We start from the raw sequence: 13,230 nt of genomic DNA, 5'->3' as shown, positions 1-13,230 counted from the left end.
GGCTCAATGGATACAGTGTTGGCCTGCAGACTGAAGGGTCCCAGGTTCGATTCTGGTCAAGGGCGCAGGCCCGGGTTCTGGGCTGGGTCCCCAGTGGGGGTCCTGCCCATCAGTGATTCTCTCTCATCATTGTTTCTATCTCCCTTCCTCTCTGAAGTCAATAAAAATATATATTTTAAAAAGATGAATTGTATATGTGAATTACACCTCAATAAATCAATTAAAAAACGGCCTCATTGAGAAGGTGACATTTGAGCAAAGAATTGAAGGAGGGAATGAGCCCTATTTTGAAGTTTTCTCTTTTCTTAAATATTTGTGAGAACTTGGTATCAAACTCCTTATGTTCGGGTGATGTGTATTTATTGCTTATCTCTTAGTACCACATCTTTTGGCAAAATCAAGGGGGAAAATTGGCCCACTTCTGACCCATGCATTGGGTGACTCCTAGCGCACCGGGATAAACTCGAGGTCACAGAGGGTCCTGGGACCGCCTGTCACCCGCGCCGGATTAGCTCCGGAGCCCAGCGCGACGCAGGACCCGCCCCCAACTTCGCCCAGGCCTCCTGCGTAACCACTGACACTCCGCCCCGCTGGATCGAGGCTACGCGCATGCCCAGCGTGGCGTCGCGCACGCGCTCTCCGTAGCTCTCTTCGACCTTTGACCTGCCGGCCGCCCTTGAGCCGGGGCCGCGAGGCGTGGAAGACGGAGCCCGCGCCCCCGAGGCAGAGCGGCTGCCATGGTGAGGCCTGAGTCGGGGGCTGCCCGGGGGTGGGACGGGGGAGGAGGCCGTTTCGGGGCGAGGGCGGCGAGTTCCCCTTACGTGCCCGGCGGGAAGCGGGGCCAAGGGCGTCGCACCTGGGGGTACCTAGGCGGGCGCTGGCGGCCTGGGAGCCGGGGAGAGCCGACTGGCTGGAAGGCAGGGCTCCAGCGGACGCGATGGCCGTGCACCAGCCACGTGCGAGCAGCCTGAGGCGGAGCTGAGCCCTGCACGCGAGCCTGCCCTGTCCTGGAGCTAGTTGTTGGTGCGGTCCTGTTAGTGTCCCCACTTGGAAGCTGGCGAAACGGCCCCGAGACTTTCACAATAAAGTGGTAGAACTGGCTGGGGCTTGAACCAGGCCCCGCGACCCTGAAAACGGTGTTTCTGCGGTACCATTGGCACCTCGAGCCAGTGCACACACCTGGGCCACGCTGGCTGCGTCAGGGCACTTGGGACCCCCTTAAAAATGCAGGGTTCTGCTCAGTTGTTTACAGCGTCGTCCCCATACCAGTGAATGCACGAATGGGTGGAACAACAAATCTCTCCCTCTTCCTCTCTCTCTCTCTAAAATCAGTAAATTAAAAATGTATATTTTTAGAAAATACAGGGTCCTGAGCTCTGCCCCGTCTTAAAGTGATTGATGCAGGGGTTTGAGGAAACACTTCTTAACTGAAAGTGGGAAGAAAAACAGAAGAGCTTACAAGTGCCAGCCCCTGCGCTGAGGCTTTAAGTAGATTTTCATGGAATTCTTTCTTTTTCTTTTTGATCTTTATGTAATTCTTAAAGAAGTCGGTGCTTCTCACTGTCCCCATTTCACAAGAGAAGGAACCTGAAGCTCTGCATGTTTGACTCCTCCAGGGTCACTCATCCCACGTGTGCCTGGGATGGCACCACTCCTTCTGTGTCCCAAGACTTGACGTTTCCCATCACATGATTTCTGCCTTGTAATGGTCACTGCCGTTTGTTGGGGCCCTATGATGAGCCCTCGCTCCCACATGTAACTCTGAGCCACCCTCAAGGGCTGAGTAAAATGTGGCTCTGGAGGAGTTTGTATCCTCTAGGAGAAGGTAGGCCAGTCTGTCAATTAAGACAACTTGATAAGATATTAATAGGACAAGAACAAGTGCTATGGGAAGGTAGAAATGGGAGGAGACTGGGAAGGTTTCACTTGGGTGGGGGTCACGTGAGTAGGTCTTGAAGGATGTTGGATTTTGATGGTATTGGAGTGGAAACGAGGATATTCAAGGTTATGGGTATGGAGTTTTTTTTTGGTGGAGGCAGGGGATGAAAATGTTTTGGAACTAGTGATGATGGTCACATAACTCTGAATACACTAGAAAGCACTGCGTTGCCCACTTTAGAAGAATGACTAATGCGGTGTGTGAATTCAGAGCTGTAGAGATTTCAGGTAAAGAAGTAGAGGCGCTGATGTAGTAGGAGTGAATGGTGGAGAGAGGTGAGGGAAGAAGAAACCAGAGAAGTCATCTGTGCCTGGACCGAACTGGAGAGTGGACTGAATTTGCAGGCGGTGTTGGTGGAGAGTTGTGTGTGTTGTCAGGGGAGGCTAGAGCCCTCCTCAGCAGAGGGTGTGGGGGGCATTTGGAAATTCTGTCTGGGGACTTAGAGATTATGAGACTTCAGTTTGCCCAAAGCAGAGCCGACAGTGTCTTGGTTAAATGTCACATTCATTCAAATATGTATCAGGCACCTGCTGCGCCAGCCACAGGCCAGGCCCACACATACCATGGTAAATTGGACAGTTGTGGTCTTGACCTCCCTCCTGCTTAGTTGTGATACCAACAGCTGTTTGCAGGGGCCCTGTATGAACAGAGCCCCATCCTATCTCAGTGCATCCTTGAAAGAAAGGGGTGAATCTCAGTGGCTGTCTCTGCCCACCAGCCTGAGGGCCTGGAACTGTTCCTCGAAGGAAACATTGCACATGGGTTTGTCTGAAAGCCAGGCTCCCTTGTTGATGCACTTGATTTGGGATAAACCACATTCCTGAGTGCTCTCCCACCCCCAGCTGCGGACCTTTGGTCCTGCATTAGGCCAGGATGCTTCCCAGGTGAGAAAGCATGTGTGCTGTCCACAGCTCGGAATCCTGGCTCTGACCTCTGCTCCTTAACTGTCAGCTTGGCCTGAAGTTGGATGCTGTGTCAGCCAATTGCTCTGGCCCAGGGTCTTCAGGCCCAAATGTCAGTCTGTGGACTATGGGCTTTCTGAGAGAGGCCTCAGCCAGTGGCTGTCTTCATCACCTGTGGTAGCTATAGTTGGCAGAACTCTGCTCCCCCATCAATCTTCAGCTCTGAGCGTAGTTGACCCACAGTTGGTGCTTAGCAGGTGTCTGGGTCTTGAATAGATGAATGAGAGACTTGGCTATACCTCTCATCTCTAGATTATTCAACACCAAGTAGGACCTGGTGCAGAAGCAAAGGCAGCTGTTGAGTTGCTCTGGACCTGCCACTGTCTGTCTGTCCTCTTGGTCTTATGTGCATTGCCTCCTGAGGGTCTTACAGCTCTCCTGTGAGGAAGGTATTATTCTCCCCATTTTGCAGATAAGAAAACAAATTCAGCCCTGGTTGGATAGCTACTTCAGTTAGAGCAGTGGTCGGCAAACTCATTAGTCAACAGAGCCAAATATCAACAGTACAAGGATTGAAATTTCTTTTGAGAGCCACATTTTTTAAACTTAAACTATATAGGTAGGTACATTGTTATTAACTTAATTAGGGGACTCCTAAGCTGGCCTTTGCTAAAAACGTCCTCAATCTGATTGAGGTACGTTCGCTGAGGTAGACCCCTTCCAACTCTCCCATCCACACTCGTCTTGTATACCTGTTTCGTCTATCTCCTTTCCGAAAACCGACTTCTGCGCATGGGCCACGAAGTTTCAATCGCACTGTACGTGCGCGCCCACATGTGGTATTTTGTGGAAGAGCCACACTCAAGGGGCCAAAGAGCCGCATGTGGCTCGTGAGCCGCGGTTTGCCGACCACTGGGTTAGAGCATTGTCCTGATATGCCAAGGTTGTGGGTTCAAATCCCCGGTCAGGACACATACAAGAATCAACCAATGAATGTGTAAATAAGTGGAACAGCAAAGTGATGTTTATCTCTCTCCCTGACCCCTCCCTTCATCTCTCTCTAAAATCAATAAGTAAACAGAAAAAAAATTCAGAGAGGTTGAGTAATTTGCCCAGTGCCACACAACTAACAAGAAGCAAAGCTGGGGCCTGGCTGGCATGGCTCAGTGGTTGGGTGTTGATCTATGAACCAGAAGATCAAGATTTGATTCCCAGTCAGGGCACATGCCTGGGTTGCAGGCTCAGTCCTCAGTTGGGGATGTGCATGAGGCAGCCAGTCGATTATTCTCTTTCATCATTGATGTTTCTCTCTCTCCCTCTCCCTTCCTCTCTGAAACTGATACAAATATATTTTTTAAAAAAAGAAAAAGAAGAAGCGAAGCTGGGGATTCCAGGTTATGTCAGCCCAGCTCCAAAGCAGCATTCTCACTCTGCTTTCACATTGCTTCTGAGGTCCCTGGCTTTTTGCAGCCTTCTCCCCTGAGTAACTAGAGAATCTATTAAATGAGCTGCTTTATTGGGAGAAGCTTTGTTACTCCATAGTGACTGGCCATTGTCGAGTTTTTTTTAATAGTAATAAATGAAAACCAACATTTATTGATCACCTACTGTGTCATCAGGCTCTGTATCAGGCACTTTACACACATTACCTCATTTAATCCTTATGGCAGTCCCATTGTTGGTGAGGAATCGGAGACTCGGGGGGTTGAGAACTTGTCCAGGGCACACAGCTGGGATTTGCACACAGGTAATCCCAAAGCTTGCCTGTGTAACCACAAGACCACACGGCCTCCCCTGGGAGTTGGCTCTCCCGGGAACCTTGTAGTCTAATTCGGCTCACCAGGCAGCTCCCTTAGCTACTGGGAAACTGCAGAACAGCCCAGCCTTCCCTGCAGCCACAGAGCTCTCGCAGCTGGAACCATGGAGCCACCATGCCACTTTGGTTTGAAGCCTAGAGGGGATGGTAGGGGGAATTGCCCATTACAGCCTTGTTCTTAACATTCATTTTTTTAGCAACAGTTACTACCCTGGGCAGAGTGCAAGGTGGTACAGTGGTGGTGCACTCAGGCATGTGGCAGCAAAGGAGGGTATGTTCTGAAGGCTGAAGGTGCCAGGCCAAGGAAACCCTCTGGAGTCACCTAGTGGCCTATCAGTCTCTCTCTGTCACTCAAACAGGACCAGCAATTCATCCCAGAGCCTCCTGTCCCACTTGAGAGCGGCTTTAGGTGGGGTTGGGGAGGCAGGTGAGGCTTCCCAGTCAATAGCATGTCCATTGTTTGTCTTCACACCTGCAAGGCAGCTGGCTGGAGCCCTGACCACAGGAGTCTTCACTGAGCTTTGGTTTCTGGTGTGAAATACAGGACTTAAGAAATTTCCACCCACTCGTGAAATCCAAACCCACTTCCATTTATTAATTCCTGACAATGGCCCAGAATTACTAGGGAAGGGCAGGTTCAAGGGAGGCCAGTTCTGGAGTCTGGATTGCACTGGAATCTGACAAGACCCTCTGGCCTCTGGGTTGGGTCCTTGCTTCTTGTCAGGTTGCTTTGTTACCCTTCCTGCAGATCCCAGAACCCTGTGTGAGATGGGCGACCTAGGGATGCCATGGCTGATAGCACTGGCTTTGGGATCCTTGCCCACCTTCCCCTGAGTACTAGCTGTGTATCTTTGGGCTGGTCTCTAAATACCTCTGTGCTTTAGTGTCTTTTTTTGTTTTATTCTTTTTGTGTTGTTATTTTTTATGTCTCAGTGTCTTGAGTTGTTAGGGTTAATGGCACAATAGCCCTAGCCGGTTTGGTCCAGTGGATAGAGCATTGGCCTGCGGACTGAATGGTCCCAGGTTTGATTCCGGTCAAGGGCATGTTCCCGGGTTGCGGGCTCAATCCCCAGTAGGGGGCGTGCAGGAGGCAACTAATCAATGATTCTCATCATTGATGTTGCTGTCGTTCTCTCCCTCTCCCTTTGTCTCTTAAATCAATAAAAAATATTTGTTAAAAATAAAAAATAGCACAATAAACAGAATGTGTTTGGCATGGTGCCTGTCACTCTTGCTTAGATACTTGTTGCCGGATAGGAAATCTAAAGACAGAAAAGTACAAAGAACAGGGGAAACCACTTGGATGTGCCCCATGAACAGTGTTGACCTGCAGTGAGCATTCTCCAGGTGTCCTCTACCAAGTTTGTACCATCTCTCACACACAGCCATTTTCACATGGGCAGGCTATATGTAATCTCTGTTCACTGTAAGATCTGCACATTTGCCCATCTCAGCTGCCTTCCTGGTCCCCTAGGCTTTTGGCTGCTACCTGGACATTTCTTATGCTTTCTCCCAGTTTTGGCTCCCCTTGGTCCCTCGGCCCAGGAAGCCCCAGTATCCCCATCATAATTCTACCTGCCCTTCAAAGTCCATCCCAGTAGACATACTATTGTCTCCTAGTAGCTCCATCTCATTCCTGGGTTCCCATCCATGCCTCTGGTCACGTGCTTAATGAGACTCCCCACTTGCCTCTGGGGTGCATGGACCCCTGTGGCCTCAGGGTGGGACACTGCCATGTGGTGCCTTGGAGGATTTCCCTGCAAGGCCTGGAGGTGTGGGAGCTCCAAGGACAGGGGCCCCTGCATCTGATTTTATTTTATTGATTTTATTGATTGATTGAGTTTAGGAGAGGGAGAGGGGGGAGGTGGGGGTGAGAGAGAAATTGATTTGTTGTTCCATTTATTTATGTATTCATTGGTTGACCCCTGTCTGTGGCCTGACCAGGGATTGAACCCACAACCTTGGAGGAATAACACTCTAACCAACTGAGCAACTCGGCCAGGGTTGGGCCGTGTATCTTTGTAGTCTAAATGTTGCCTCTCAGTGAGTGAGTGAGTGAATGAGTGAGTGAGTGAATGAATGAGTGAGCCGGTGGAGGAATACGTAACAGCCCTGCGCTCCCTCATTACTTGGTCCTTGATGTGTTTGTCTAAATGCCTGCCTCATGGCCTTTCCCTCCTGGAAGGTACAGAGTTTTTGCTGTGTTGTGTTGAATGGAGTACACTTGAATAGTGTTGGGAAAATTAGAATGTCACCAGTAGAATGAGGGTTGGACCAGCCGGTCCCAGAAACACGGAAAGTGCCCTCGTTGGCCTAGATGCCAAAGTGAGTTAGTGGGCGAGTCTGGGACTGGCCCTAGTTCTGGCTCCTGGCCAGTGTTATTCCTGAAGCCAGTGGCTTCTGTGCCCTGCAGCCACTTTGCCTTGGCTCCTGTCTGCCTCTCCCAGAGGCCAAGGGAGAAGCCAAGTGGTGTGCCTCTGGGGACCTGGTCAGGTTTACCCCCTCACCTACTCTCTCATGAACGCCTGAAGCCACCCAAAGTAGCTTTTCTTTAGAAAAGGCCTGTGGCTGCCGTTTTGTGTTTTATTACCTCAATTTTCTGGGGGCCACTCCGCAGCCATTTCCAGGGTGCCACCTCTGGGGGCCGCAGCCTGCTAACCAAATGCCTGCTTTGCCAACAGGCCAAGTACCTGGCCCAGATCATTGTGATGGGGGCGCAGGTGGTGGGCAGAGCCTTTGCCCGGGCCCTGCGGCAGGAATTTGCAGGTAAGCTTGACCCCTGTCTCCCCCTGGGGTGGGAGCTCCTGCCCAGGTCAGATTTTCCCCATAGCAATGGGCCCCCGCATGCTGGGCCAGTTGTGAATGCAGGATTTCTGTGGGTTGGGGTTCTGGCAGCTTGGGTAGCCTGGGGCACTTCCCATGGTTGGGGGCAATGATGGACTGTGAAGCATTCCCATAAGAGAGAGACCTGGTTGACAGGAGCATACAGGCAGGAGTTGGCAAACTGGCCTACCTAGCCATTTGCTTTTGTAGATAAAGTTTTATTGGAACACAGCTATACCCTCTGGCTGCTTTTAAGAGAGTCCAACACGGACTAATTGGCCTGCAAAGCCCTCTGATCCCTTAAGTGAAAGTGTACGGGCTTCTGTATCTAGGGTCATTGAAAAGGAAGTGGTCACTGGAGGCAGCCTGCTTTGGTGTCCTAGGTAACCAGTGGGCAGAGCTATTGCTGCCTCCCCTTGCCACAGCTTCGCTCTGCTCCCCTTAGCCTAAAGATCCCCAACTTTCTAAGTGCCCAGATGAGGGTGCAGTAGAGAGAAGAGGGACAGGGTAATCTTTGTGGTCTAGGCAGGGGACTAGGCTCCAGGTTTGGTGACTAGACCCTGCCCCCTAGTGGAGCAAATCTGTCCTCACTTCAATACCCCTCCAACACTACCCCCCCCCCCCCCCCAAAAAAGAAACCACTCCTGGAGAAATGCCCTCTGGCCACTTGGGCCTCCATGTGCCACTTGGCAGGGGCGAGCCACCTACATGGAAGGCCAGGTGAGCTCTGGGCTACTGAGGGTGAGCACTAACCCCATGTTCACACAGCCAGCCGGGCAGCAGCTGATGCCCGGGGACGTGCCGGACACCAGTCTGCGGCCGCCTCTAACCTCTCCGGCCTCAGCCTCCAGGAGGCGCAGCAGATTCTCAATGTCTCCAAACTGAACCCCGAGGAGATCCAGAAGGTGAGGCCACTGGGCTGGCTCTGAGACAAGCAGACCAGAAAGGGGGGTGGGGGGACAGGCCAGCAGCGTGGGTAAGAGTAAAGGAGGCCTGGCAGGAAGGGGTAGGGTAGACTTGGGGTACAGCCAGCTGGGACTCCGACTTGTGGGAGCCAATGTCCCTTGTTAGTTTTTAGGCCCAAGGGAGGCAGTAGCAGGGGCATTGAGCAGTTGGTGGTAGCAGCCAAACCCCTCCCTCCGTGGGTACCTGTTCACCTTTCTGCCCCTTAGTGGTTGTAGGGGCTTCCTGTGTGGCGTTTCAGGCATGCAGGGCGGAGGGATCGAGCCCTTTTGCTTTCCTTCTTTGTCATCTCCTAGCTTCCCCCGCCTCTGTAACCCAGAGACTGCACACCTCTCACCGTCTCCCCTCCTCTGCAGAAGTACGAACACCTATTCAAGGTGAATGATAAATCTGTGGGCGGCTCCTTCTACCTGCAGTCAAAGGTGAGTAGTGTTTGCTGCTGGGAGGAGGGCAAGCCATGTTCCAGGTAGTTCAGGACTTGGCAGGTAGAAAGATGTGTGGGCCTTTCCCTGGTGCCCCAACCTCAGGGAGACCCCCTAAACTGTCACTCCTTTTGGCTGCCTCGGCTGTTGGGTTCTGTCAGGCTGAGTCCTGCATCAGCCTGGACAGTGGCCCTCCCAATAGCCATGACTTTGAGGGAAGAGGACCATTAGCTGGTGGGTTGCTAGAAGCAGCTTCAGATCCCATATGACAGTCCACATGCCCTGGGTTGTCTCCTTGTAGGGGGAAGTCCCCAGGCCACTTTTCCCACCCCAGGCACTAGACCTGCCTCATGCTGTCCGGACTCACAGCTGGAGCTGGACCATCTTGTGTAGGCCACCCTACCTAGCTGTTTGTAACTCCTTCCCCAGGTGGTCCGAGCGAAGGAGCGCCTTGAGGAGGAGCTCCGAATCCAGGCTCAGGAGGACAGAGAGAAAGAGAAGAGGCCACAAACGTGACCACTGGCTCCTCCCACCCCCCCCCTTCCACCTCTAATTTATAGCTCGTTAATAAATGTCTTTTCCGCATTTCTCAATTGCATGTCTAGATTCCAGAAAACAGACTGCTCTTCCTGCCAGCCATGGGCTGGTGGGAGAAGGGCAAGGGGCTGGGTGGGTAAGTTTGGCAAGAAGCCAGGCAGCCTACCCACCTGGCCTGGCCTGTCCGTGGAGAGCCAGCCAAGTTCTGTTATGTACTGGACACAGCCACTCCTGCTGTCAGTGCCAGCACCAGGTCCCTCCTATAGTACGACCATCCTTGGATCTGGGGACAGATCCATCCTTCTCACCGGGGACAGATCCCTGGGCACCCAAGCTCTGTCACAGAGCACCTCTCCACACTGAGTGTGACTCTAGCGTCTCAGTGACTGGGGCAGAGAAGCCTCTCATTGCACGGAGGCCCTGCAGCTGGGTCTTCCTAAGGGCTAAGCCACTTACCAAGCCACAGCAGGTACTGCAGGACAGGCAGCTAAGCCTGTGCGCTTTGTCTGGAATCTTGCTTTTCAGCTCCTAGCACTCCTGCTCCCTCAGCACCTGACCCCTCCTACCCTCCCAGCTCCCAGCAGGATGTTGAGGTGATGGCACCCACAGGGTTAGGAGGAAACCCCAGAACGGCCTCTGGGTGCCGCAGGCTGGAGTGGGTGACCTTAGAGCCAGACACAGGACAGTTGGAAGTGATCTCTTGTTGGGTGGCTCAGCCTCTGGCACATCCACAACAGAAACCATCTTTGCAACTCACTTTTATTGTTTCTTTATAAACTTCCTCTCACATGGAGGAATATATTGTTATAGTCATTAGCTTATCTTTTTTTTTTTTCTTTTTACTCTATGCTAACAGCAGTGGAGCCAAGAGGAGGAAAAACATAAGCTACGATAGAAAGGCACTTAGAACCTGTTAAAATACTGATATCCTGGAATGTGCAACAACAAACCAACAACAACACATATACCAGCTCTCTTGAGCCTGGTCTATCACTGAGTCACATGCTGAGCTAATGTCATCTTCCAGTGCCCTGTTCCTCTGCTCCCGGGGCTTCCACTGCAAACCCACACCCCTCATCCCCCAACTGGGGACTTAAAGGGCCTGGGGCCCTTCATGGGGTGGGGATGCCTGGGTCCTGGATGAAGCCTGAAGGAGGCCAGCTCCTTCCTGTTCTGCTCACAGCCCCTTCGAGAGGCAGAGCCAGCACTGCCAGGCCCTGTTAGGGCGGGCTGGGTCAGGGTGACCCCTCTAGGACAGAAGGGCAGTCCAGAAAAGGGTAGGGGTCAGCAGAGCTGCTGAGGAACAGTAGGGGGACTCTGGAACTGCAGGGCTACTGCGGACCCCACTGCTGTCCAGCAGCTCCCTTGTTCTGTCAGGGAAAGGGAGGGGTTGCTCACTGATGCCAAGGACTGTGCAGGCCTGGAGCCAAAGCTCCTGTGCCTAAACCAGTGCCTCGGCACAGTGAGGGTTCAGGGTGGGGAAGCACTTGCTGCGTCCCCAGGGCCTGGTGGGAGAGCCCATTCCTGGGGTCAGGTAGTGGGCACCTGGAACACCAGCATCCTTGGCTTATTCTGGCCCCTGGGATTAAAAAAAAATGTCTAGGACAGGGGCTCAGATGGAAGAAGCCAGAGGAAGCAGCATGTCTTAAGTCCAGGCTTCCACCAACTTCCCCGTCCCAGGTGGAAGGGCTGGGCCTCCCATAGCCAGTCTTGACTGCTTCACCATCCCCCAAGCCCAAGGCCTCAGTCCATGGCCTCTGGAAAGCTCCTGTGCCCAGCACTGGCCTGTAGCCCTCCCTTACCTGTGTGCTGGCTGTGACTTGGCACCCCCAGCATGAGAACTGTCCCAACCTGGGGTCATCCCCAGCCAGCTTCCAGCCTCCTACCGGCCTGCAGGTGTCTGCAGTCCCAAGTGCAAGAGGGACACTGCCCCAGGCCAGGCCCACCCCACCTGTTCCCTGAGCCAGGCCTGCCCGAGGTCCTGGCACCTCCCTTCCCCACACTCCAAGGCTCCCTACAAGGTAGAGGGGAGAGGCCAGTGGTAAAGAGGCAGCTGAGTGGTCAGCTGTTCCCTCATTTTGGAGAGCACCGTCCAAACCAGAGAAGGGCTGCTTCGGATAGGTAGGTAGGTGGTGAGGGGCAGTGGGCCGAGCAGGCCTCCCTCTCTGAGCAGGAGGCACCTTGTCATAAGGATAAGGTGGCTCTTCCTGTGGCTTTGCAGGGGCCTGCGTCTGTCTTGCTCTCCCTCTGGAGGGTGGGCCAGAGGGAAAGGGGTCCAAGGAGCCCCCGAGCGGGAGCCTGGTGAAATCGGGCAGGATGGGTAGGGGCCTCAATCCCAGGGCCCCTCGTCACAGCTTACCACATGAAGGGGTGTGGAAGCCCTCGGCCAGCAGAGGGGGCAGATGCCACCCCACCTGCCCCCACTGCTGGGATGTGGCTGGCAAGTGACAAGGTAGGGAGGGAGGGTGACCTGTCCAGGTTGGCCACTGGGTGAGGGAGGCACCAGGGTGGAGGACAGGGCCAGGAGACTGAGGGCCAGAGGTGAGCAAGGCCTCAGCACTCAGGGGCTCGGGTCTCTCTGGCGAGTAGGCAGTTCCTCCTTTGGGAGCCGGGGACACCAGCAATGACCTAGCACCATCCTTGCCACCCAGCTTGTCTGGGGCTGGGGCTGGGGCTGCCAGGGGAACACAGCCAACCAGGCCCTGGGGGCAGGACATTATTGCTATTTCGCAGAAAAGTTTCCGTTCGTCGGGGCAGGGCTGGGAGCTTCGGGTCGTTGTCCCTGGGATGAGTTCAATTCACCACAGCTGGTTTGAGCAGCACTGAGCCCGGCGGAATGACCACCCAGCCAGGGGCCAGGGCCTCTGGGCTGCTGGCCGCCGAATTGACGCCTGTGGACAGGTCCAGCACGGTGCCTGGCAGCAGGGGGAGTCCTTCCGGGCGGGGCCGGGAGCGGCCACTCTCAGTCCTCTCCAGGGGGGTCTTGCGGCCCTCCAGGCCAAGGGCCCTGACTGGCACTGCCCCACGCCCCTTCTCCCCCTCGGCCTTGCCACCCGTGGAGCCAGCCAGGAGGGAGACCACAGGCAGGCCCAGTCCACCAACCCCAAAGGGTGAGGGCATCAGTGGATTCTTGGCCAGATTGAGGGGCAGGACAGGGCCTGGCAGCTCATGGCCCATGCCCGCCCCACTCCCCCCACCCCCACCATTGCCACAGGCCAGGGCACTGAGGTCAAGGGGGCCGGGGGCCAGAGGCAGGGGCAGGCCGGGCAGGCCAGGGCCTCCGAAGAGGGCAGCCGGGTTGGGGATAATGATCTGGGCCCCACTGACATAGGGGCTGCCATCGGGGGCAGGCAGTGGTGGTTTGGGGGGTGGGCGCAGTTGTAGGAGCTCCTGCTGCTCATGGGACACGAAGTGGCCATGGGCCTTGATGTGCTTGCGCAGCGAGCTGGGGTCCGTGTAGCGCTTGTGGCAGCCAGGCATCTTGCAGTAGTAGGGCTTGTCCACGTAGTGGGTTCGAGTGTGCTTGAAGCGGTCACTGGAGTTGGAGTAGCGCTTGTTGCAGCCCTCATATGGGCAGACGTAGGGTTTCTCACCTGCGAGTGGGGCTGGTGTGAGAGGTCTCCCAGCCCAGTGTCCTGCCCGCACCTACTACCTACTCGGCAGACCCCAGACCAAAAGTACAGACTCCCATTTGAGGGGCAGTGTCCTCAGCACCTGGCATGAGATGTGACTCTATGTCGAGGCAGCAAGGCACAGCCACTGAACAGCCAGCCTGGTTACCCTCAGAACCCCTGTGCACTGACTGTGTGCCTTGGCCTTAGTGCTATG

At 54.3% G+C, this 13,230-nt stretch overlaps 2 protein-coding genes across 8 annotated transcripts in view; one reads left to right on the top strand and one right to left on the bottom strand.

The window, feature by feature from the left end:
* Nucleotides 1–224: 224 nt before the first annotated feature.
* The window catches only part of PAM16 (presequence translocase associated motor 16), a 13,620-nt gene continuing 614 nt past the window's right edge, over nucleotides 225–13,230 (top strand). Inside the window, exons 1-6 of one of the 5 annotated variants that reach the window (XR_009452537.1) lie at nucleotides 225–740; nucleotides 1,545–1,825; nucleotides 7,339–7,423; nucleotides 8,174–8,385; nucleotides 8,740–8,865; nucleotides 9,295–9,458. Coding sequence is in view for 3 of the 5 variants with exons in the window: in XM_059692995.1 (XP_059548978.1) it covers nucleotides 738–740; nucleotides 7,339–7,423; nucleotides 8,249–8,385; nucleotides 8,800–8,865; nucleotides 9,295–9,381 (378 nt within the window). In the remaining 2 variants the exon portion in view is untranslated. Of the gene's footprint in view, nucleotides 741–1,544; nucleotides 1,826–7,338; nucleotides 7,424–8,173; nucleotides 8,386–8,739; nucleotides 8,866–9,294; nucleotides 9,459–13,230 lie in introns of those variants that run through there. The other 4 variants (XM_059692996.1, XR_009452538.1, XM_059692995.1 and 1 more) reach the window with 4 other exon arrangements.
* The window catches only part of GLIS2 (GLIS family zinc finger 2), a 21,413-nt gene continuing 18,328 nt past the window's right edge, over nucleotides 10,146–13,230 (bottom strand). For all 3 annotated transcript variants that reach the window (XM_059692978.1, XM_059692979.1, XM_059692980.1), the window contains one exon: nucleotides 10,146–12,995. In XM_059692978.1, coding sequence (XP_059548961.1) covers nucleotides 12,196–12,995 — 800 coding nt within the window. In that variant the 3' untranslated portion in view covers nucleotides 10,146–12,195. The remainder of the gene's footprint in view (nucleotides 12,996–13,230) is intronic.

Source organism: Myotis daubentonii, chromosome 4, assembly GCF_963259705.1.
Source record: "Myotis daubentonii chromosome 4, mMyoDau2.1, whole genome shotgun sequence".
In the NCBI taxonomy this organism is placed as follows: Eukaryota; Metazoa; Chordata; class Mammalia; order Chiroptera; family Vespertilionidae; genus Myotis; species Myotis daubentonii.
The sequence above is the reverse complement of the archived record's forward strand: the minus strand, read 5'-3'. Positions and strand labels throughout refer to the sequence as shown.